This window comes from Hyperolius riggenbachi, chromosome 9, assembly GCF_040937935.1.
Source record: "Hyperolius riggenbachi isolate aHypRig1 chromosome 9, aHypRig1.pri, whole genome shotgun sequence".
NCBI lineage: Eukaryota > Metazoa > Chordata > Amphibia > Anura > Hyperoliidae > Hyperolius > Hyperolius riggenbachi.
In genome coordinates this window covers 125,124,096-125,146,092 of record NC_090654.1, presented here as the reverse complement: position 1 = coordinate 125,146,092, position 21,997 = coordinate 125,124,096, and the positions used below count along the sequence as shown (strand labels likewise).

At 47.0% G+C, this 21,997-nt stretch overlaps 1 protein-coding gene across 2 annotated transcripts in view; it reads right to left on the bottom strand.

Moving 5' to 3' along the window:
* LOC137531734 (SLAM family member 5-like) overlaps positions 1 to 21,997 on the bottom strand; it is a 135,346-nt gene that overhangs the window by 55,454 nt on the left and 57,895 nt on the right. For both annotated transcript variants that reach the window (XR_011023725.1, XM_068251696.1), the window contains exon 2: positions 1,275 to 1,583. Coding sequence is in view for 1 of the 2 variants with exons in the window: in XM_068251696.1 (XP_068107797.1) it covers positions 1,275 to 1,583 (309 nt within the window). In the remaining variant the exon portion in view is untranslated. The remainder of the gene's footprint in view (positions 1 to 1,274; positions 1,584 to 21,997) is intronic.

Genomic DNA, 21,997 nt, shown 5'->3' with positions numbered 1-21,997 from the left:
GCCTGCCTGCACTACACACAGATAATCCCCACTCCCACTACACTGACTACACTGCAGCACTGAACCTGCCTGCACTACACACAGTTAAATAATCACTAGACTCCCACACTCCCACTACACTACACTGACTACAACTAACTACAGCAATCACTCACTGACTAGGTAACTGTGTACAGTATAAGAGCAGTGTTAGCAAAAAAAAAAACGCTTTGTTTTTAACACAATAAATGCACTTGCTCAAACAACAATGGCCTGGAGATAATCCTCTCAGCACCACAGTCTAGCAAGGACAGAGCTTTTCCATCATGGCTGCCGCTTTATATTCAGGAGGGGAGGGCATAGCTCCCCTCCTGTGATTGGTTGCTAGCGCCTGGCTGGGGCCCTCTGATTGGCCTGCAATGGGTCACTTCTGCATAATTTGACGCATTTCCGCTAACCACGACTTCAGCGCCGGGTTCACGAGCGTGAATGCGGATTTCTGTCCGCATTCACGCGAACTCGAAGCAGATTTTCGTGGTTGAAAATCTATTCACAGCTTAGCGTGTCCAAGGCGGAATGCGTCAAAATGGTCGTGAATCCACGCGTAAGCGTGATCACGACCTGGCGGTGAGCACCACTGGCAGTGAAGTCATCAGGTCCAGCAAGGTCACAATGTAAGGTCAATCCAAATGATGTCCTAGCAGCTAGCTAATAGCAACTAATGCTAGCATGGATGAGGTGCATGGGACAGGGGCAGAGCTTTATTCAGGTTGGGACCAATCAGAAGGGACAACAGTTCCCAGCAACCTTCAAGCTGCCATAGTAACAAAGTGACTGACTGGTCACATTAATGACCCACTCACTCCCCACCTGCTACTGACGGCAAGGCAAGCTGTCAATGCACGCATGCCTACAGGGATGCCGGGAATGCTGCGCTAGCAAACAGAGGCTGGCTACTCGAGCCCGCTCCCAGAAGCACCACACCTATCGCAAGATCCCTGACCAAGTAAGGATGTGACTACACAACATTACAAACATTATGCAGTGATGCTCTGTACCAGCAGTAAAGATGTTGCCACCTGTGATAAATATCAGAATGTAAATCAGGGAGAGTCAAGATTTCACAATGGACAAGCATTGGCTAAATAATTTGTAAATGAATATTGTAAAATATAAGCAATTTTAATGTTTAAATTACATTCAGGAAAGTTCCTCTTTAATGTAGCTAGGGAGGACTAGGTGCCTTTGGTTAGCAAGAATTCAGCATTAGTACATCGAATCAAGAAATTACATACTGTACACAGTGAGATTGTAGGATGCATAATTGGTTTCGTCTGTAAAAGTTATAATAGTTGCAGTGTAGAGTCCAGTGTCACTAAGTCTCAGTTGTCCAATCTTCAGCACTCTCCCATGATCCAGTATCTCCAGTCTGCCCTTATATTCATTCTTTACTACAGTAAGATGGCCGTCCACATAGGAAGCCAGTGTGTAATACTGGAAGTTCCAGAAGACACTTTGTACAGGATGGGATGGAGCCACAGCCAGAGTCAGAACAATGGACTGGTTTATAAGACCAATTGCACTCTGAGGCATATCTTCTTTTCCTGTACAAAGAACACAAACAGTAGAAAGCAGTCAGTATTAAAGAAAATAAATAATTCACATCATCTAGAAAGACCACAAAAGTAGTATTTTAGGTATGAGTGGATGGTGAGTTGGACAGCTACCAGGATAATTCATAGAAAGAACCATGAGTTGGAACGGCTACCAGGATAATTTACTTACTATAGAAAGAACCTCATGCCTCTACACCTCTCCATCATACAATTAAAGAGGACAAAGACCTTTGTTGAAAATTGAAACTCCTTGTTATAGGCCTTAATTCACTAGGATCACATTAGTGATAATAAGGCAGGTGAAAACTTATCACCACACATCAATCTGTGTTTTAAGTGTTAATTCACTAAAGAAGCTTGCCTTATTAAAGTGAACCTGAACACTTGCACAGGACAGAAGGAAACATAGAGAAATGCACCCTGTATGTATTTAGAGACTTTAGCCTGTTTAATTCCCCCTCATTTGTGCATAATCACAAATTATAATTTGATCCTCCCCTGTGTCACATGACTGCCTATGGCAGATAATCTGATGAGCCCATTTAAAAGCACAGTCTGTAAACAATATGTATGCTTCCAAGAGTCAGGAAGTAGAAACAGTGCAGGTTTATTTTAGGATTTGTATCAGCTGTAACAAATGTTTTTTGTAGGTTATTATGCTGTTGCTTATCTTTTAGAGCAGAGAGGAGTTCCAAGTTCAAGTCCACTTTCATTCCCCCTCATTTGTGTCTAATCACAAGTTGTAATATTGATCTCTCCCCTGGGTCACCTGACTGCCACAGCAGAGATGGCAGATAAGCTCATTTGAAAGCACACGCTGTTAACAATATGTCTATGTAACGACCGTGGAATTATCTCAGTGGTCAGCGCACAAGATGCACACTGACACTGCGGAAATCCTCCACAAGCGTTTGAATAACAGAACCCAGCTTTGGTGCAATGCACCTGCAGAGGGGAATTCCCATCGGCAGATGGAGCTGTGGAGTGCAGAGGAATAAACCCTCTGCACTGCCACAGATGCCCGATAGGAATTGTACGAGGGGAAGCAATACAGGGCAAGATAGCCGATAGTGAGAGAGAGTGAGCACAGAGACAGAATGTATGTATGTCCATCAATCTAGTCGCCACCTGGCGACGGTGAACACACAACAGCGAAGACCAAGTGGGAAAGCAATCGCAAGAATGGCGATTGCTAATAGCGACACAAGACTGGGTAACGACAGAGCATAGGTGAAGTAAGAAAGACACCGCAAACAATAATGATCAGAACGCCAAGGAAAATAACAAACGCACTACCTAAACGTGGTCGCCGCACGAGAAGCGCAACAGCAACAAAATACATTAATGGCGCGGTCTCCGCACGAGAAGCGCAACAGAGACAAAATGCGCCAACCCTGACTAACAAATGAACCCAGAAACACAAACAAACAAATAACAGAAACGCTTGCTAATCGGTTGCCTTACCTCAGGCAAGCGTTTACTCCGGACAAACAGACAACAGGAACAAGTCAGATAGGATCCACTGTTCTTCCGCAAGAGCGAGTGCGATCCGTACACAGAAACAGGACTGAAAGGATCCACTGCTTTTCCGCAAGAGCGAGTGCGATCCGCACAAGACAGACAGAAGGAGTAACCAATAGCAACCGTAGCCAAGGTTACACTCCGAGATTCAGACTAGAAAGATCCACTGCCTCTAACGTTAGGGCAAATGCGATCTATGTTCAGGACAGAACGATTCACTATTGCCAACCGCTGGCGACAGTGCAATCGCAAGGACAAGACAAGACAGAATAGGCAATACAAATAATGTACTTCACTAAGCTAGAAGGAATGCCAGTGCACTCCCAAGGAGCTATTCTAAGATAGCAATATTAACAATAAGCAGAGGGCTGAGACTCCAGGTAAGTTAGCAGGAACAAACCTTCATGACCGGCAGGGAATTCTGGGAGGAAATGGTATTTATACTGCAAGCCATCAAAGGAAGCAGCTAAGCAATTTGCATGACAAGTGGATGCAAATTCCTCACCAGAACAGCAACTCTGAAACTTGCAGAGTGAAGACAGGTCTCTTTTCCAGAGACCTGCAGCACTCAGACCTAAAAAATGGTCAAAAAGCTGTCTGCCTGTGCAGACAGCAGAGCAGATCATTACAGTCTACTTCCATGAATCTGGAAGTAGAAATAGTGAATATTTATTTTAGGATTTGTATCAGCTGCTGAATTATTGCAAATTTCCTTCTGTTTTAAGAAGGCAAATTCCACCAACCATTGCTTATTAGTAGGAGGGCTTTTCAGTCTATTTTATCCCCCTATACATTCTTAGTGGTTTGGGTCACCCTGAGCTTCTTGGTTACTCTGTTGTATGTAACAAATACATTTTTTTGTTTAAAGGTTATTATGCTGTTGTGTAACTTTTAGAGCAGAGTGGATGTTCTGAGTTCAGGTCCACTTGAACATGCAGTGATAAGCTGGTAGGGATTGATTATACAGTGGCATAACTAGACTTAACAGGGCATCCCCTGCAAAAATGATATCATGGGGCCCCCTTGGTCCCCAAACACCATGCGAGTTATGTGATTGGGAGCCGGAGAATGGCAACAGAGAGTGTTCTGCTGTGAAGCAGCGTCTGTAAGTAGGAAAAAATTACACACGTTTCTGCACACAGTTTTTGTAAGTGAATGGGGAGGGGTTTTTTTTGCTAATTGGCTGCACTTGCGATTGGTGAGATGGAGGAGGAGGAGCCATCAGGACAAGCTGCCCCTACAAATGGCACCCCTTAAATAATTTCTTACCTACTGGTGCAGGCAGGCCCAAAAGACACCATTGCCTCGGCCACCTAAACCCAATGGAACGCATGCCAGCAGCGAATGGTGACTTCTTCTCATTTGGAGCGCACTTTTGGGACGTGTGCATGCATCACTTGTAATGGTATGCATTCCAGAAGTGATGCTTCAAATAAACTTATGATATAATGAGTAGTACTGCTAAGAACAAAACATTGTTAGCACAGATATGAGTCTAATATTGTTTCCAGTACAGGAAGAGTTAAGGTAGCCATACACTGATCGATTTGCCATCAGATTCGAGCAACAGATAGATCCCTCTCTGATTGAATCTGATCAGAGAGGGATTGTATGGCTGCCTTTACTGCAAACAGATTGTGAATCGATTTCAGCATGAAACCGATCGCAATCTGTGGAGCTGCCGCCGCCGCCTGCCCGCCAGCTATACATTACCTGATCTGGCCGGCGCGACTCCCCCGGTCTCCACTGTCTTCTTCTCCACGCTGGTCTCCGGTCCGGCTGGCTTCACTGAACTTCCTGTCCAGGGGAAGTTTAAACGGTAGAGGGCGCTCTACTGTTTAAACTTCCTGCCGGGACAGGAAGTTCAGTGAAGCTGCAGCCCTGGAGCCCGGAGCGGAGAAGAAGACAGCGGAGACCGGGGGAGTCGCGCCGGCCGGAACAGGCAATGTATCTCCGCTGTATTGCGTCAGTCACCAGGCATTCGAACACCACTATCGACGCACTCCTGACCCGCCGGCGATCGAGAAAAATCTTCCGCACTGACGGATCGACGGGAATCGACGGGAACGATTGTTTTAGGACGGAAAACGATCAACTTGGCCGGATTTGCGTGACAATTTCACAGCAGATTCGATCACAGTGATCGAATCTGCTGTATATCGGCGGGAAAATCGTTAGGTGTATGGGCCCCTTTAGGAAACTTAAGTTGTTATCTATGCAAAAGAGCTTCTGTGAGCTCTGCAACTTTACTTATCTCTTGAAGCACTTATCTCAACTGTCTCTCATTGTTTCTTCTTTGTTTATGGTTTTTCTGCAGAGAAAAGTTCTAAGGGTCAGTAGCCTGCTCTGTGAAATCCTTTAAAATGCTGAGTGTATTGTGGAAACTGCAATTATTAAAGAATGATGCAATGTTATTAAAAAAAAAGCTGTATACCGGAAAATAAAATATGACACTATTTTCTTTGCTACTAATGTTCTACTAATTATCCTTAATACACAACCAATTCATTATATCATGAGGTTTTTTTTCACTTCAGTGTCAATTTAATGGACAGTGCATGCCAAGCTCCGGTAGGTGTTAAGTCGACATGGGTGCTGCTCAGTTTTTGTTTGGCAACTGCAAAATATCAGCTGTTTAGTAAGTTTGATAGCATTAAATGGACATAAGATGGAGATGGGAAAAGGAAATCAGAATTTTGACAGCCCTAGGGAAGCAAGATTTAATTCAAAAAAAGAACCCAGCTGCCATGCAAAGCAGCCTATACACTATGAAGAAGGCACAACAACAGTGGAAGACCAACCTTTGTGTGAAGTTTTGCAACTGAAAGGTCAATTTCAGTTGCGTAAGGTGGCCATATATGCTTCAACCAAAATTTAGATTTTTCCTGTTTTTCCATAAAATTTTTTACTGTACAGAACAAATGAATAGAATGTTTTTAAACCTCTGTTAAGTTCATGTACATTTGGTTTCACCCATGACCATGCTCTTGCTCTGTTTTATGGCCACACCCATTTTGTTGCAGTGTGCTATGTGCACCGCAGGCAACACCCCTGGTATGTTATATGGTCACCTTTATGATTCAAATCATCTGGATGGGATGAAAAACAGAAAGAAATATTACAAAAAGAGAGGATAGGGAGGAAGAAACAGTTAAAGTGGTCATCTAAAACAACCAAATACTAGTCTATAAAGAGAGAAAAAAGGACACAGAGAGCCCAATATAGTGTAGTATGTATAATGAACGGGTATATGAAAGTAAGTAAACAATATACTCACAAACCAGGGTCACTGTATAGGCAACTACTGTAAAGGCAGGTGAGGAGATTAGACCTGTCCTCACTCAGGATTAAGATGTCACTCTCTGTAGATCGGAAGAATAAGGGTATCCCTCCACCAGGGGTGGAACAGGTATAGTAGAAAGCGAACAGAGGCACCAACAGAATAAAATATGCTAAAATCTTTAAAATTTCATGGGAGATGGACTTACTTCCCCAAAGCAGACATGAAACTGTCGATTTTCAAAACGATAAATTATTCACATACTCCAAAATACAAAGTAACGCGTTTCGCAGGTATATTCCCGCTTCCTCAGGCAATAATAGGGAGGAGTATACAACTGTAAAACCAGAGATAACTAAAGCACCATCAGACTATTATTTGTATTTCTATATGGAATGTGTATATAATGATAATCATCAGGGGCGTAACAATGGACCCTGCAAGGGATGCAGCCGCAGGGGGCCCAGAAGCCACAGGGGGCCCCGTGCTGAGAGACTGACAACTAAGGGCAAGCAGAGAAAAAGCTTTCTGCTCACTGCACAATTGTTCTAATGACTGCATCTGCTCAGCCACTGATAAGGATTCATACAAAGATTTGTAGACAGTCTCTATACAGTGTGCAGCAGGGTCTTGTGTACAGTGCTGCTCTACCCCCAACCTTTCTATCCCTCCCCAAGTGCTGTGTCCTGTAGTGATGCTTGAGGAGTCTGGGCACGGAGAGAAAAAACTTTCTATTCTCTGCAGGTTTGAGGTTTGATGGGAGGGGGCCGCATCCAAAGTTTCGCAGGGGGGCCCAGTGATTTCTAGTTACACCCCTGATAATCATTACAAATGCTGTGGGTATAGTGTATCAGATATGTTGCCAGTGGGGTGATGAGGATGGACAGGTATCGAAGGTAGAGGGTGATTATAATGGGGCTAGTGAAAACCTAATGGTTAGTATGTCCCGGGTAAGTACTGGAATTGGTGGGACCAAACAGTGGTGGGGTGTCTAAGGATGTGGAGGAAGGTGATAGGACCAGCTTACATATAAAAGAAGGGGCAAATATAGTGAAGGTACAGCAAGTAATAATGCAGGAATAGCTGTTAGGGTGAAAAGGGGAGCAGTAATGGTATTTAATAATAGGTAATAAGGCAGTGTAATCTCTCTTGATCACGCTAAGCGCCTCTGTACTGGAGCAGGTGCTTTGAGCGTGTTATATACCTGTGACTGGTTAAATTGACCAATCCTGATCCATATGGGGGTGGGGGTCAGAGGGAAAATGCAGGCTGGTTAGCCTATGAGCGTGTGGGGGGCGTCAGGTGTCTAATCAGTGTTGGAGAATTTTGTTATATAATGCTTTGGACAGTCCACCCAGATCGTCGCACCTCGGGGCGGTGCGACCAAATCGCTGCACTTAGTGTTATGTCATGCTGTGGGTGGTGCGCCCAGATAGTCGCACTAGCATAGCGTCATACTGTGGGCGGTGCGCCCAGATCATCGCACAGGCGTATGGTAAAGAGAGAGTTCAGCGCGGACATCTTGGATTTGGGCGGTGATGCAGTTTATACAGTTTATACAGTTTAAAGAGTTTTTGGATGGGACTTTTAAATTGATATAAATAAATGTGGTTGTTGAATTCTTTTTTCACAAGTACTTGTTTCTTTTGCCTTAATACACATAAAAAATCTAGTTAGCTAGATGGCAGTATAATACCATTGTTATAATAGCCACATCGGTTCAGGTGCTTTTTATATACATATGTATGTTCTATATACAATTTCTGTTATCACAATGTTTTCTCCTGCATTTTATTATACCTAATACTTCCCCCTCTTCCTATTAATTTTAATGTGTGGCCATCTTACTACTACACAGATTTTATTTAACTTTATCCAAATTTTATGTTTTATGTATTATGTATATTTAGTTGTCTCTGGTTTTACAGTTGTACAGGATCTTCATTATTTTTGGTAATGTACTGATAAACACTAAACTTTCATATAATTTTAGATTCAAATACACACAACTGAAGTAGTTCAAGCCTTTTATTGTTTTAATATTGATGATTTTGGCATACAGCTCATGAAAACCCAAATTTCCTATCTCAAAAAATTAGCATATTTCATCTAACCAATAAAAGAAAAGTGTTTTTAAAACAAAAAAAGTCAACTTTCAAATAATTATGTTCAGTTATGCACTCAATACTTGGTCGGGAATCCTTTTGCAGAAATGACTGCTTCAATGCGGCGTGGCATGGAGGCAATCAGCCTGTGGCACTGCTCAGGTGTTATGGAGGGCCATGATGCTTCGATAGCGGCCTTAAGCTCATCCAGAGTGTTGGGTCTTGCGTCTCTCAACTTTCTCTTCACAATATCCCACAGATTCTCTATGGGGTTCAGCAGGGTCGGACTGGGACACTAAGGGATCACCAAGGAAGTTTCAGCCTGGGCCCCCCCCCCCCCCCCCCCCCCGATCCCCTCCTCCTCCTCTGTACTCTGTACTCTATAAATTTTGCATGAGTTTATGGTAGGGAAAAGATCGTGAGCCCTTCTGAGGACAGCCTCCAATAGGGATATGTCCACATGTGTCACCACGCACTGGAACATCGACGTGGTCACGATGAGTCATGGGCAGACTTAAAAAACAAACAAACACAACATAAGTAGCGGTGTTATTCACAGAGATTAGGTCCGGCCAGATACATTTTAGATAAAATATTCAAGTAGTTACATGCCTCATGATAATTCATTAAGTAGTCAAATCGCAGCAGATTTTCCGACAAAATGCAATCAGGTTGGCGGCAGATACCCCCACAACATGCAATCAGGTTGGCGGCAGATACCCCCACAAAATGCAATCAGGTTGGCGGCAGATACCCCCACAAAATGCAATCAGATTGGCGGCAGATACCCCCCAAAATGCAATCAGGTTGGTGGCAGATACCCCCCCCAAAAGTGGGCAGCAGTGACCAGAAAATCGTAATGTGGGCAGCAGACACCTGAAAATCGCAATGTGGGCAGCAGTGACCAGAAAATCGTAATGTGGGCAGCAGACACCTGAAAATCACAATGTGGGCAGCAGTCACCAGAAAATCGTAATGTGGGCAGCAGACACCTGAAAATCGTAATGTGGGCAGCAGACACCTGAAAATCCTAATGTGGGCAGCAGACACCTGAAAATTGTAATGTGGGCAACAGTCACCAGAAAATCGTAATGTGGGCAGCAGACACCTGAAAATCGTAATGTGGGCAGCAGACACCTGAAAATCGTAATGTGGGCAGCAGACACCTGAAAATCGTAACGTGGGCAACAGTTACCAGAAAATCACAATGTGGGCAGCAGACACCTGAAAATCGCAATGTGGGCAGCAGGCACCAGAAAATCTCAATGTGGGCAGCAGGCACCAGAAAATCGCAATGTGGGCAGCAGGCACCAGAAAATCGCAATGTGGGCAGCAGTGACCAGAAAATCGTAATATGGGCAGCAGACACCTGAAAATCGTAATGTGGGCAGCAGACACCTGAAAATCGCAATGTGGGCAGCAGACACCTGAAAATCGTAATGTGGGCAGCAGACACCTGAAAATCGTAATGTAGGCAGCAGACACCTGAAAATCGTAATGTGGGCAGCAGACACCTGAAAATCGTAATGTGGGCAGCAGACACCTGAAAATCGTAATGTGGGCAGCAGACACCTGAAAATCGTAACGTGGGAAGCAGTTACCAGAAAATCACAATGTGGGCAGCAGACACCTGGAAATCGCAATGTGGGCAGCAGTGACCATAAAATCACAATGTGGGCAGCAGGCACCAGAAAATCGCAATGTGGGCAGCAGGCACCAGAAAATCGCAATGTGGGCAGCAGACACCTGAAAATCATAATGTGGGCAGCAGACACCTGAAAATCGTAATGTGGGCAGCAGACACCTGAAAATCGTAATGTGGGCAGCAGACACCTGAAAATCGTAATGTGGGCAGCAGTGACCAGAAAATCGTAATGTGGGCAGGTTGGTGGCACCTAGGGGCCCCCCCTCCCTCACCTAGGGCCCCCCCTCCAGAATTGCAGCCAGCGGCAGCACCGGGGAAGAATCACTTACCAGCATGACGGAGATCCATAGCTCTGCGTGCCGCTGGCTGGTCTGGTCTCTGTTTCCTGAACTGACTGTCCAATCACGCTCTCGCAGTACTTCCTGCGAGAGCGTGATTGGACAGTCAGTTCAGGAGACAGAGACAGACCAGCCAGCGGCACGCAGAGCTACAGATCTCCGTCATGCCGTTAAGTGATTCTTCCCCGGTGCTGCCGCTGGCTGCAATTCTGGAGAGGGGGGAGCGCGGAAGGGGGGCCCCTAGGTGAGGGAGGGGGGGGGAGGCTTCCGCCCCTCCCCGCCGATCTGTGCACAATGTCCCCCCTTCCTGCACTTAGCCCCCCTCCTTTTTAGCACTGGGGCCCCCAGGAGGCGGGACGGCCGGGGCCCACCGATGGGACCATCGGTGGTTCGGTGGGCCTGTCCGAGGCTGGGGTTCAGGTCAGGAGAGTTGGCAGGCAAATTGAGCACAGTAATACCATGGCTAGTAAACCATTTACCAGTGGTTTTGGCACTGTGAGCAGGTGCCAGGTCGTGCTGAAAAATGAAATCTTCATCTCCATAAAGCTTTTCAGCAGATGGAAGCATGAACCCACTTTTGAACCAGAAACAGCGGCAGAAGCGTCTGACCTGGGCTACAGAGAAGCAGCACTGGACTGTTGCTCAGTGGTCCAAAGTACTTTTTTTTCGGATGAAAGCAACTTGTACATGTCAGGAAGACTGGGGAGAGAGAAATGCCAAAATGCCTGAAGTCCAGTGTCAAGTACCCACAGTCAGTGATGGTCTGGGGTGCCATGTCAGCTGCTGGTGTTGGTCCACTGTGTTTTATCAAGGGCAGGGTCAATGCAGCTAGCTATCAGGAGATTTTGGAGCGCTTCATGCTTCCATCTGCTGAAAAGCTTTATGGAGATGAAGATTTCATTTTTCAGCACGACCTGGCACCTGCTCACAGTGCCAAAACCACTGGTAAATGGTTTACTGACTATGGTATTACTGTGCTCAATTGGCCTGCCAACTCTCCTGACCTGAACCCCATATTGTGAAGAGAAAGTTGAGAGACGCAAGACCCAACACGCTGGATGAGCTTAAGGCTGCTATTGAAGCATCCTGGGCCTCCATAACACCTGAGCAGTGCCACAGACTGATTGCCTCCATGCCACGCCGCATTGAAGCAGTCATTTCTGCAAAAGGATTCCCGGCCAAGTATTGAGTGCATAACTGAACATAATTATTTAAAAATTGACTTTTTTTGTTTTAAAAACACTTTTCTTTTATTGGTCGGATAAAATATGCTAATTTTTTGAGATAAGAAATTTGGGTTTTCATGAGCTGTATGCCAAAATCATCAATATTAAAACAATAAAAGGCTTGAACTACTTCAGTTGTGTGTATTTGAATCTAAAATATATGAAAGTCTAATGTTTATCAGTACATTACAGAAAATAATGAATTTTATCACAATATGCTAATTTTTTGAGAAGATCCTGTATACTCCTTGTCAGGATCTCTCCTGTAGCATGTTCTGTTGCTTGCAGTGGAGCTGCAACTGGGTAGTTCTGACTTGTCTGCTTGCATTTGGTTGCGCATTCGCAGTGAGTATTATTGTCATTTGCAATCACTCTGCAGTTCAGAGCAGTTCAGGATGCTGTCAGGATTCCTCCTATGGTTTGCTGCAGTTGAGCTGCAGCCAGATAGCCCTGGATTTCCTACATGCATGTTGTTGCATAGTACTGCATGCATTTGTTATGATACTCTTTCAGCTAGCAAATGGTAATCAATAGTGTTGGGCGAACATCTAGATGTTCGGGTTCGGGCCGAACAGGCCGAACATGGCCGCGATGTTCGGGTGTTCGACCCGAACTCCGAACATAATGGAAGTCAATGGGGACCCGAACTTTTGTGGTTTGTAAAGCCTCCTTACATGCTACATACCCCAAATTTGCAGGGTATGTGCACCTTGGGAGTGGGTACAAGAGGAAAAAAAAATTAGCAAAAAGAGCTTATAGTTTTTGAGAAAATCGATTTTAAAGTTTCAAAGGGAAAACTGTCTTTTAAATGCGGGAAATGTCTGTTTTCTTTGCACAGGTAACATGTTTTTTGTCGGCATGCAGTCATAAATGTAATACATATAAGAGGTTCCAGGAAAAGGGACCGGTAACGCTAACCCAGCAGCAGCACACGTGATGGAACAGGAGGAGGGTGGCGCAGGAGGAGAAGAAGGCCACGCTTTGTGAGACACAACAACCCCGGCCTTGCATGAGGGCAAGAAGCGTGCGGATAGCAGGCTTTGTACCGCCATGCAGTCATAAATGTAATAAAGATAAGTGGTTCAATAAACAGGGACCACGCGGCAACGCTAACCCAGCAGCAGCAGACGTGATGGAACAGGAGCAGGCGCAGGAGGAGAAGGCCACGCTTTGTGAGACACAACAACCCAGGCCTTGCATGAGGGCAAGAAGCGTGCGGATAGCAGGCTTTGTACCGCCATGCAGTCATAAATGTAATAAAGATAAGTGGTTCAATAAACAGGGACCACGCGGCAACGCTAACCCAGCAGCAGCAGACGTGATGGAACAGGAGCAGGCGCAGGAGGAGAAGGCCACGCTTTGTGAGACACAACAACCCAGGCCTTGCATGAGGGCAAGAAGCGTGCGGATAGCAGGCTTTGTACGGCCATGCAGTCATAAATGTAATAAAGATAAGTGGTTCAATAAACAGGGACCACGCGGCAACGCTAACCCAGCAGCAGCAGACGTGATGGAACAGGAGGAGGCGCAGGAGGAGAAGGCCACGCTTTGTGAGACACAACAACCCAGGCCTTGCATGAGGGCAAGAAGCGTGCGGATAGCATGCTTTGTACCGCCATGCAGTCATAAATGTAATAAAGATAAGTGGTTCAATAAACAGGGACCACGCGGCAACGCTAACCCAGCAGCAGCAGACGTGATGGAACAGGAGCAGGCGCAGGAGGAGAAGGCCACGCTTTGTGAGACACAACAACCCAGGCCTTGCATGAGGGCAAGAAGCGTGCGGATAGCAGGCTTTGTACCGCCATGCAGTCATAAATGTAATAAAGATAAGTGGTTCAATAAACAGGGACCACGCGGCAACGCTAACCCAGCAGCAGCAGACGTGATGGAACAGGAGCAGGCGCAGGAGGAGAAGGCCACGCTTTGTGAGACACAACAACCCAGGCCTTGCATGAGGGCAAGAAGCGTGCGGATAGCAGGCTTTGTACGGCCATGCAGTCATAAATGTAATAAAGATAAGTGGTTCAATAAACAGGGCCCGGAAACGCAACACCATCCCAGATGTTCATTGGTCATGTTACTTGGTTGGGGTCCTGGAGTGTTGCGTAGTCATTTCCAATCCAGGATTGATTCATTTTAATTTGAGTCAGACGGTCTGCATTTTCTGTAGAGAGGCGGATACGCCGATCTGTGACGATGCCTCCGGCAGCACTGAAACAGCGTTCCGACATAACGCTGGCTGCCGGGCAAGCCAGCACCTCTATTGCGTACATTGCCAGTTCGTGCCAGGTGTCTAGCTTCGATACCCAATAGTTGAAGGGTGCAGATGGATGGTTCGACACAGCTACGCCATCTGACATGTAGTCCTTGACCATCTTCTCCAGGCGATCGGTGTTGGAGGTGGATCTGCACGCTTGCTGTTCAGTGGGCTGCGGCTGCATGGGTGTCAGAAAATTTTCCCACTCCAAGGACACTGCCGATACCATTCCCTTTTGGGTACTAGCTGCGGCTTGCGTTGTTTGCTGCCCTCCTGGTCGTCCTGGGTTTGCGGAAGTCAGTCTGTCTGCGTACAACTGGCTAGAGGAGGGGGAGGATGTCAATCTCCTCTCTAAAGTCTCCACAAGGGCCTGCTGGTATTCTTCCATTTTGACCTGTCTGACTCTTTCTTCAAGCAGTTTTGGAACATTGTGTTTGTACCGTGGATCCAGAAGGGTATAAACCCAGTAATTGGTGTTGTCCAGAATGCGCACAATGCGTGGGTCACGTTCAATGCAGTCTAGCATGAATTGAGCCATGTGTGCCAGAGTCCTACCAGAATCCTCATCATCCTCTTGTGAGCGTTGTGATAGTTGTTGTGATGCATCATAGTCGTCACCTTCCTCCTGGTCTGCTTCTGCTGACCATTCGCGTTGAATTGTGGAAGTCCAACGTGCACCGCTCTGGCCCTCGTCAGTGGTGGCATGAAATTCCTGCTCCAACTCCAGCTGTTCCTCCTCCTCTTCTTCGTCATAGCTGCTGGGGCCAGCGTTCCCTGAGGCGGATGGCCTGATGTTGGTACCATCACGCTGATCGTTTTCTCCTTCAGATTCCCCCAGTTGCATCATGACAGCTGTTTCCTTGATTTTTAACATCGACCTCTTCAGTAAACACAGCAGTGGTATGGTAATGCTGACTGAAGAGTTGTCACTGCTCACAAGCAACGTGGATTGCTCAAAATTTTGGAGGACTTGGCAGAGGTCCAACATGTTGGCCCAATCGGATCCACAGAAGCTTGGCAGCTGGCCGGATGCGCCTCGGTACTGCGCCGTCATGTACTGGACCACTGCACTCTTCTGCTCGCAAAAGCGTGCTAGCATGTGCAGCGTAGAATTCCAGCGCGTAGGGACATCACACAGCAAGCGATGGTGGGGGAGATTGAAGCGCTCCTGCATCTTGGCGAGTGCCCCCGAAGCAGTACTGGAATTTCTACAATGTTTGGACACTCGACGCACCTTCAACAGCAGATCGGGCACGCCTGGGTATGTCCTCAGGAACCGCTGAACTACTAGGTTCATCACGTGCGCCAGGCAAGGGATGTGTGTCAGCTTAGCCAACCTTAAAGCGCGAATGAGATTACTCCCATTATCACACACAACCATGCCCGGTTTCAGGTCCAGCGGTGCCAGCCACAAATCCGTCTGTTCCTTTATTCCCCTCCAAATTTCCTCCCCTGTGTGCTGCTTATCCCCAAGGCAGATTAGCTTCAGCAACGCTTGCTGACGCATGCCAACAGCTGTGCTGCACTGCTTCCACGATCCTACTGCTGCTGGGTTAGCGTTTCCGGATGAGGTACAGCTTTGAGATGCGTTGGAGGAGAAGGAGTCAGAGAGGTAGGTGCTGCTGTTATCCAGTGGGAGGGACGGCGGTGCAGCTGTTTGTGGCGTGGGCAACACCCGTGCCGTAGCAGGTGAGGAATCGCTGCCAGGCTCCACAAGGTTCACCCAGTGCGCGGTAAGGGAGATGTATCGACCCTGGCCGAACGCACTCGTCCAGGTGTCAGTGGTGAGGTGAACCTTGCAGGCAACGGCATTCTTCAAGCTTCGGGTTATTTTGCTGACCACGTGCTCATGCAACTCAGGCACTGCAGAGCGTGCAAAGTGGTAGCGGCTGGGAACCACGTAACGTGGGATGGCCACTGACATCATGCCCTTGAAGCTGTTTGTCTCCACCAATCGATATGGCAGCATTTCGCAGGCCAGAAGCTTGGCTATGCTGGCTGTTACTGCCACGGCCCGGGGGTCATTTGCTGGCAATTTCCTCTTGCGCTCAAACATCTCCGACACAGACAACTGAACCGTAGCGCTGCACACGGAAGGGCTGTTGGTTGTTGTGTTTGATGAACACTGGGAGACCTCAAGAGCACTACTCCGGAAAGTGACAGTGTCAGCGTCGTCTGATGTTTGTGAATGTTGTGAACCACGCAATGGCTGGGCTACTGCTGCTGCTGAGGCGGGTCTGGTGAACCCAAGGGAGGCAGTGTTGTTTCTGGTACCCTGTCCTGACGCGTTTGCCCAAAGAGTGGGATGTTTGGATAGCATGTGACGGCTCATGCTGGTGGTGGAGAGGTTGTTAATATTTTTCCCCCTGCTCAGGCGGGTCTTGCACACCTTGCAAATCGCCATGGTAACATCCTCAGTGCAGTCTTCAAAGAAAGCCCAGACTTTGGAGCACCTGCCTCCTTGCTGGCGATTTCTGTTTGCTCCTCTTTTGCCTCTCACTTGAACTTCCACGCTTGTGGTGCCTGAAATTGCGCGCCGCCTACCTTGTGGCACAAGGCGAACTCGTGCAGCAGTGTGTTCTTCAACAGACTCATCTGTGCTGCTGCTACGACGGCGATGTTCTCGTTCACAAACAAAATCTGGGTCTCTGTCCACATTGTCCATACCCTCCTCTTCCATCTCCTCAAACTCGTCATATGTCATTGTGGGCCACCGCCGTGGAGTAGAGCTCCCCACAACAACCTCTGCGCAGCACACTCCAACGTCGTCTTCCAGATCTTGTCGGCCGACCTCCTGCAATTGCAACCCCTCCTGCCCAAATTGCTCTGGGATTTGGGTTTCCGAGTCCTCTTCGGACTCGCCTCGTATTTCAGTGCGCGGTGCATTTCCCACAGTTAACGGTTGTGAATCCAGGCACAACATTTCTGGCTGTTCCTCCATTGACCTTTGAAAGGTGGAAGTTTGTTGGGCTGGGAATAGCTCCTGCGAATACCCCATTGTGTCCTGAGGTAATTCATCGGACTGGTTATCTGGCAGTTGTGTGCGTGGTGTCGCTGCCGGTTGTGTCAGCTTTGTGCCCACTGGCTCCTTGTAACTGGCTGAGGACTCGGACCTCGTGCGTGATGTGCTGGTGCTGCTTAACCCACTGCTGGACGCTTGAGAGGTCATCCAAGTAATTATCTGGTCCTGTTCTTTTGGATTTGTGAGGGTTGTTGTCCTGGACAACATGGGCGGTATTGAGTGGGTTTTCTTGGGTGCTCCCCTGTGGCCTGTACGTGAACCGTCAGGGGAAACACCTCTTCCCTTGCCCCTCCCTCTTTCACCGGATTTCTTCCTCATTTCACTTATCCTTACAGTACACGCTGACTGGCAGCAGTACAGTGGCAGTACAGAAATGCTATACAGTACCACTATTCCCAGCAGCGACACAGAGCACAATGCTATACAGTGACGGGTGAGCGGTGTACCACTATTCCCAGCAGACACAGAACAGTACACAGAATGCTATATAGTGTGGCTGAACGAGCGGTGTACCACTGTTCCCAGCAGACACAGAACAGTACACAGAATGCTATATAGTGTGGCTGAACGAGCGGTGTACTACTGTTCCCAGCAGACACAGAACAGTACACAGAATGCTATATAGTGTGGCTGAACGAGCGGTGTACCACTATTCCCAGCAGACACAGAACAGTACACAGAATGCTATATAGTGTGGCTGAACGAGCGGTGTACTACTGTTCCCAGCAGACACAGAACAGTACACAGAATGCTATATAGTGTGGCTGAACGAGCGGTGTACCACTATTCCCAGCAGACACAGAACAGTACACAGAATGCTATATAGTGTGGCTGAACGAGCGGTGTACCACTGTTCCCAGCAGACACAGAACAGTACACAGAATGCTATATAGTGTGGCTGAACGAGCGGTGTACCACTGTTCCCAGCAGACACAGAACAGTACACAGAATGCTATATAGTGTGGCTGAACGAGCGGTGTACCACTATTCCCAGCAGACACAGAACAGTACACAGAATGCTATATAGTGTGGCTGAACGAGCGGTGTACTACTGTTCCCAGCAGACACAGAACAGTACACAGAATGCTATATAGTGTGGCTGAACGAGCGGTGTACCACTATTCCCAGCAGACACAGAACAGTACACAGAATGCTATATAGTGTGGCTGAACGAGCGGTGTACCACTGTTCCCAGCAGACACAGAACAGTACACAGAATGCTATATAGTGTGGCTGAACGAGCGGTGTACCACTGTTCCCAGCAGACACAGAACAGTACACAGAATGCTATATAGTGTGGCTGAACGAGCGGTGTACCACTGTTCCCAGCAGACACAGAACAGTACACAGAATGCTATATAGTGTGGCTGAACGAGCGGTGTACTACTGTTCCCAGCAGACACAGAACAGTACACAGAATGCTATATAGTGTGGCTGAACGAGCGGTGTACCACTGTTCCCAGCAGACACAGAACAGTACACAGAATGCTATATAGTGTGGCTGAACGAGCGGTGTACCACTGTTCCCAGCAGACACAGAACAGTACACAGAATGCTATATAGTGTGGCTGAACGAGCGGTGTACCACTGTTCCCAGCAGACACAGAACAGTACACAGAATGCTATATAGTGTGGCTGAACGAGCGGTGTACTACTGTTCCCAGCAGACACAGAACAGTACACAGAATGCTATATAGTGTGGCTGAACGAGCGGTGTACCACTATTCCCAGCAGACACAGAACAGTACACAGAATGCTATATAGTGTGGCTGAACGAGCGGTGTACCACTGTTCCCAGCAGACACAGAACAGTACACAGAATGCTATATAGTGTGGCTGAACGAGCGGTGTACCACTGTTCCCAGCAGACACAGAACAGTACACAGAATGCTATATAGTGTGGCTGAACGAGCGGTGTACCACTGTTCCCAGCAGACACAGAACAGTACACAGAATGCTATATAGTGTGGCTGAACGAGCGGTGTACTACTGTTCCCAGCAGACACAGAACAGTACACAGAATGCTATATAGTGTGGCTGAACGAGCGGTGTACCACTGTTCCCAGCAGACACAGAACAGTACACAGAATGCTATATAGTGTGGCTGAACGAGCGGTGTACCACTGTTCCCAGCAGACACAGAACAGTACACAGAATGCTATATAGTGTGGCTGAACGAGCGGTGTACTACTGTTCCCAGCAGACACAGAACAGTACACAGAATGCTATATAGTGTGGCTGAACGAGCGGTGTACTACTGTTCCCAGCAGACACAGAACAGTACACAGAATGCTATATAGTGTGGCTGAACGAGCGGTGTACTACTGTTCCCAGCAGACACAGAACAGTACACAGAATGCTATATAGTGTGGCTGAACGAGCGGTGTACTACTGTTCCCAGCAGACACAGAACAGTACACAGAATGCTATATAGTGTGGCTGAACGAGCGGTGTACTACTGTTCCCAGCAGACACAGAACAGTACACAGAATGCTATATAGTGTGGCTGAACGAGCGGTGTACTACTGTTCCCAGCAGACACAGAACAGTACACAGAATGCTATATAGTGTGGCTGAACGAGCGGTGTACTACTGTTCCCAGCAGACACAGAACAGTACACAGAATGCTATATAGTGTGGCTGAACGAGCGGTGTACTACTGTTCCCAGCAGACACAGAACAGTACACAGAATGCTATATAGTGTGGCTGAACGAGCGGTGTACTACTGTTCCCAGCAGACACAGAACAGTACACAGAATGCTATATAGTGTGGCTGAACGAGCGGTGTACTACTGTTCCCAGCAGCGACACACAATGACTGGGGGGGACCCTGGCTAGCGTGGCTGGAGCGCGAACTACCCTGCCTGCCTACCCAAAGCTAAACCCACAGACAAATGGCGGAGATATGACGTGGTTCGGGTATTTATTTACCCGAACCACGTGACAGTTCGGCCAATCAGAGCGCGTTCGGGTCCGAACCACGTGACCCGTTCGGCCAATCACAGCGCTAGCCGAACGTTCGGGGAACGTTCGGCCATGCGCTCTTAGTTCGGCCATATGGCCGAACGGTTTGGCCGAGCACCGTCAGGTGTTCGGCCGAACTCGAACATCACCCGAACAGGGTGATGTTCTGCAGAACCCGAACAGTGGCGAACACTGTTCGCCCAACACTAGTAATCAAGCCAGCTTAGGATGGAACGATTACCATTCAGCTGTGTGGAAATTTGCATACCTGCATCCATTGGCTGATGCCGGCATAAAAGTCTGCCTCCCATTTCAGCCTCTGCCCAACATAGCGGTTAGTACGCTGGTCTGCTGGGCACTTTGTCACTCTGTAATAGATCTGGTATTGTAGTTCTATGTGACCTTATTCCTTGTGCTTTAGCTAGTTTCTTGATAAATATATATGCAGACTTGCTAATATATATTTATCCATTAGTTGAGCCGTTTGTTATTTTTCTCTATTATTGTGTATTGCCTTGTTTCCATGCCTGATGGACGTTCGCTGCATATGCGGTAGGTCAGTGGAGTCCACTATCCTGATAGCTTGGATTCTGCCATCACCACGTTAGTGACTGGTAGTATTCCTGTAGTATCCTCTAGTTTCTGGAAACGTAACTATAGGCTGCGGTTGCTATTAGTTACATTCTTTCCTGTAGTCTTGCCTGTGTGGATGCTTGCTGGTGACTGGTTGTTAACCCGCTTGCTCTGCTTCTGTGGACTTGACTGTGAGTTGCGGTTGCTACTAGTTATGCTCCAAGCTATAGTCCTGTCTTGTACCTGTCTGAATGCTTGCTATCGCTAGGGCAGGGCTTAGTCTTGCAAACACTGTCTGTCTTTCTGTTATCTGTCTTGTTACTTAGCCAGAGGCTCAGATGGCATCCGCCCTGGGCAGCAGTCAGTCAGTCAAGTCAGTCTGTCTGTTCGTTCTTTGTTTGGTTACTCAGACCATAGGCAGCGCAACATCGCACTGCGCTGCCATTGTGTCTTATTTGTAGCGATATCAGAAGCCCAGAGCTGCAGTTGCTCTGGGCAACCTGTGTAGCCTCTTCCATTATTCAGCCACTAGCCTTGTTGCTCTGGGTGGTCAGAAAGTATAACCCCCAGGCATCACATTATGACAGACCCATCACAAAATCACATGGAGGAGGCTTCTGACACAGTGTGTTATGGTTCCTTTTTTTTTTTTTTTTTTTTGAAAGATTTGAAAAGCTTGACTGTGAAACAGCAAGCAAATTTTTGCCTGAATGTGTTAGATTTTTGTCAAACCCAGAGTTCCAAGCTACACCTATCTCTACCTGGGCTGTTCAGTTAGTTTACACTCTGTTCAAAGGTTAACTTTTTGATTGGGCAATTGATGTTTTGAATCACTCTAATTTAAGAGGAAAGCCTCTAGAATTTATAGCTTTTGTGATCCATAACTGGTTAAGAATATCCCCATTACCATATCATCTCAATGAACTCCTGGCAGCTAGCCAGTCAGCTGTATCCAAAAACAATCAGGATGCAGGTGATTCCAATCAGCTTTCTCAACCTGCAGTGTCATTGCTCATAGCAACCAGTCATTTTGTGTAGTCGCGCTAATTTAAAACATTCCATTTTTGATCCTGTAATGCTGAGAATCCCTAAGCAATTACCTTCTGTAAAGAAAAATGCTGATTCTGTTTTGTTATTGCCCTTAGCAACCATGCATCAGGTTCCTAGTAATGATTCAGTTAGTCAAGTTGATTCTCTGTCAGAAGTAAACCAAGCCAATACCACTCCTGCTAGCTTCCTGCAGACTGTTCAAGCTGAAAATTATGCCCAGAATAATTGTTTAGTTCCTGACAAGAATTAATGGGATCCTCTGTTTGAAAAATAGAATATTGAAGCTTTGATTTATGAATTGGAGAATGATCGAGAATATTTCTATGAATTTTACACTGCTAAGAGTAACAAAATTTTGCATGCATGCATTGAGTCTGCTTTTTCTTTGATTGAAATGAATCTGTGTGTGAATGACTT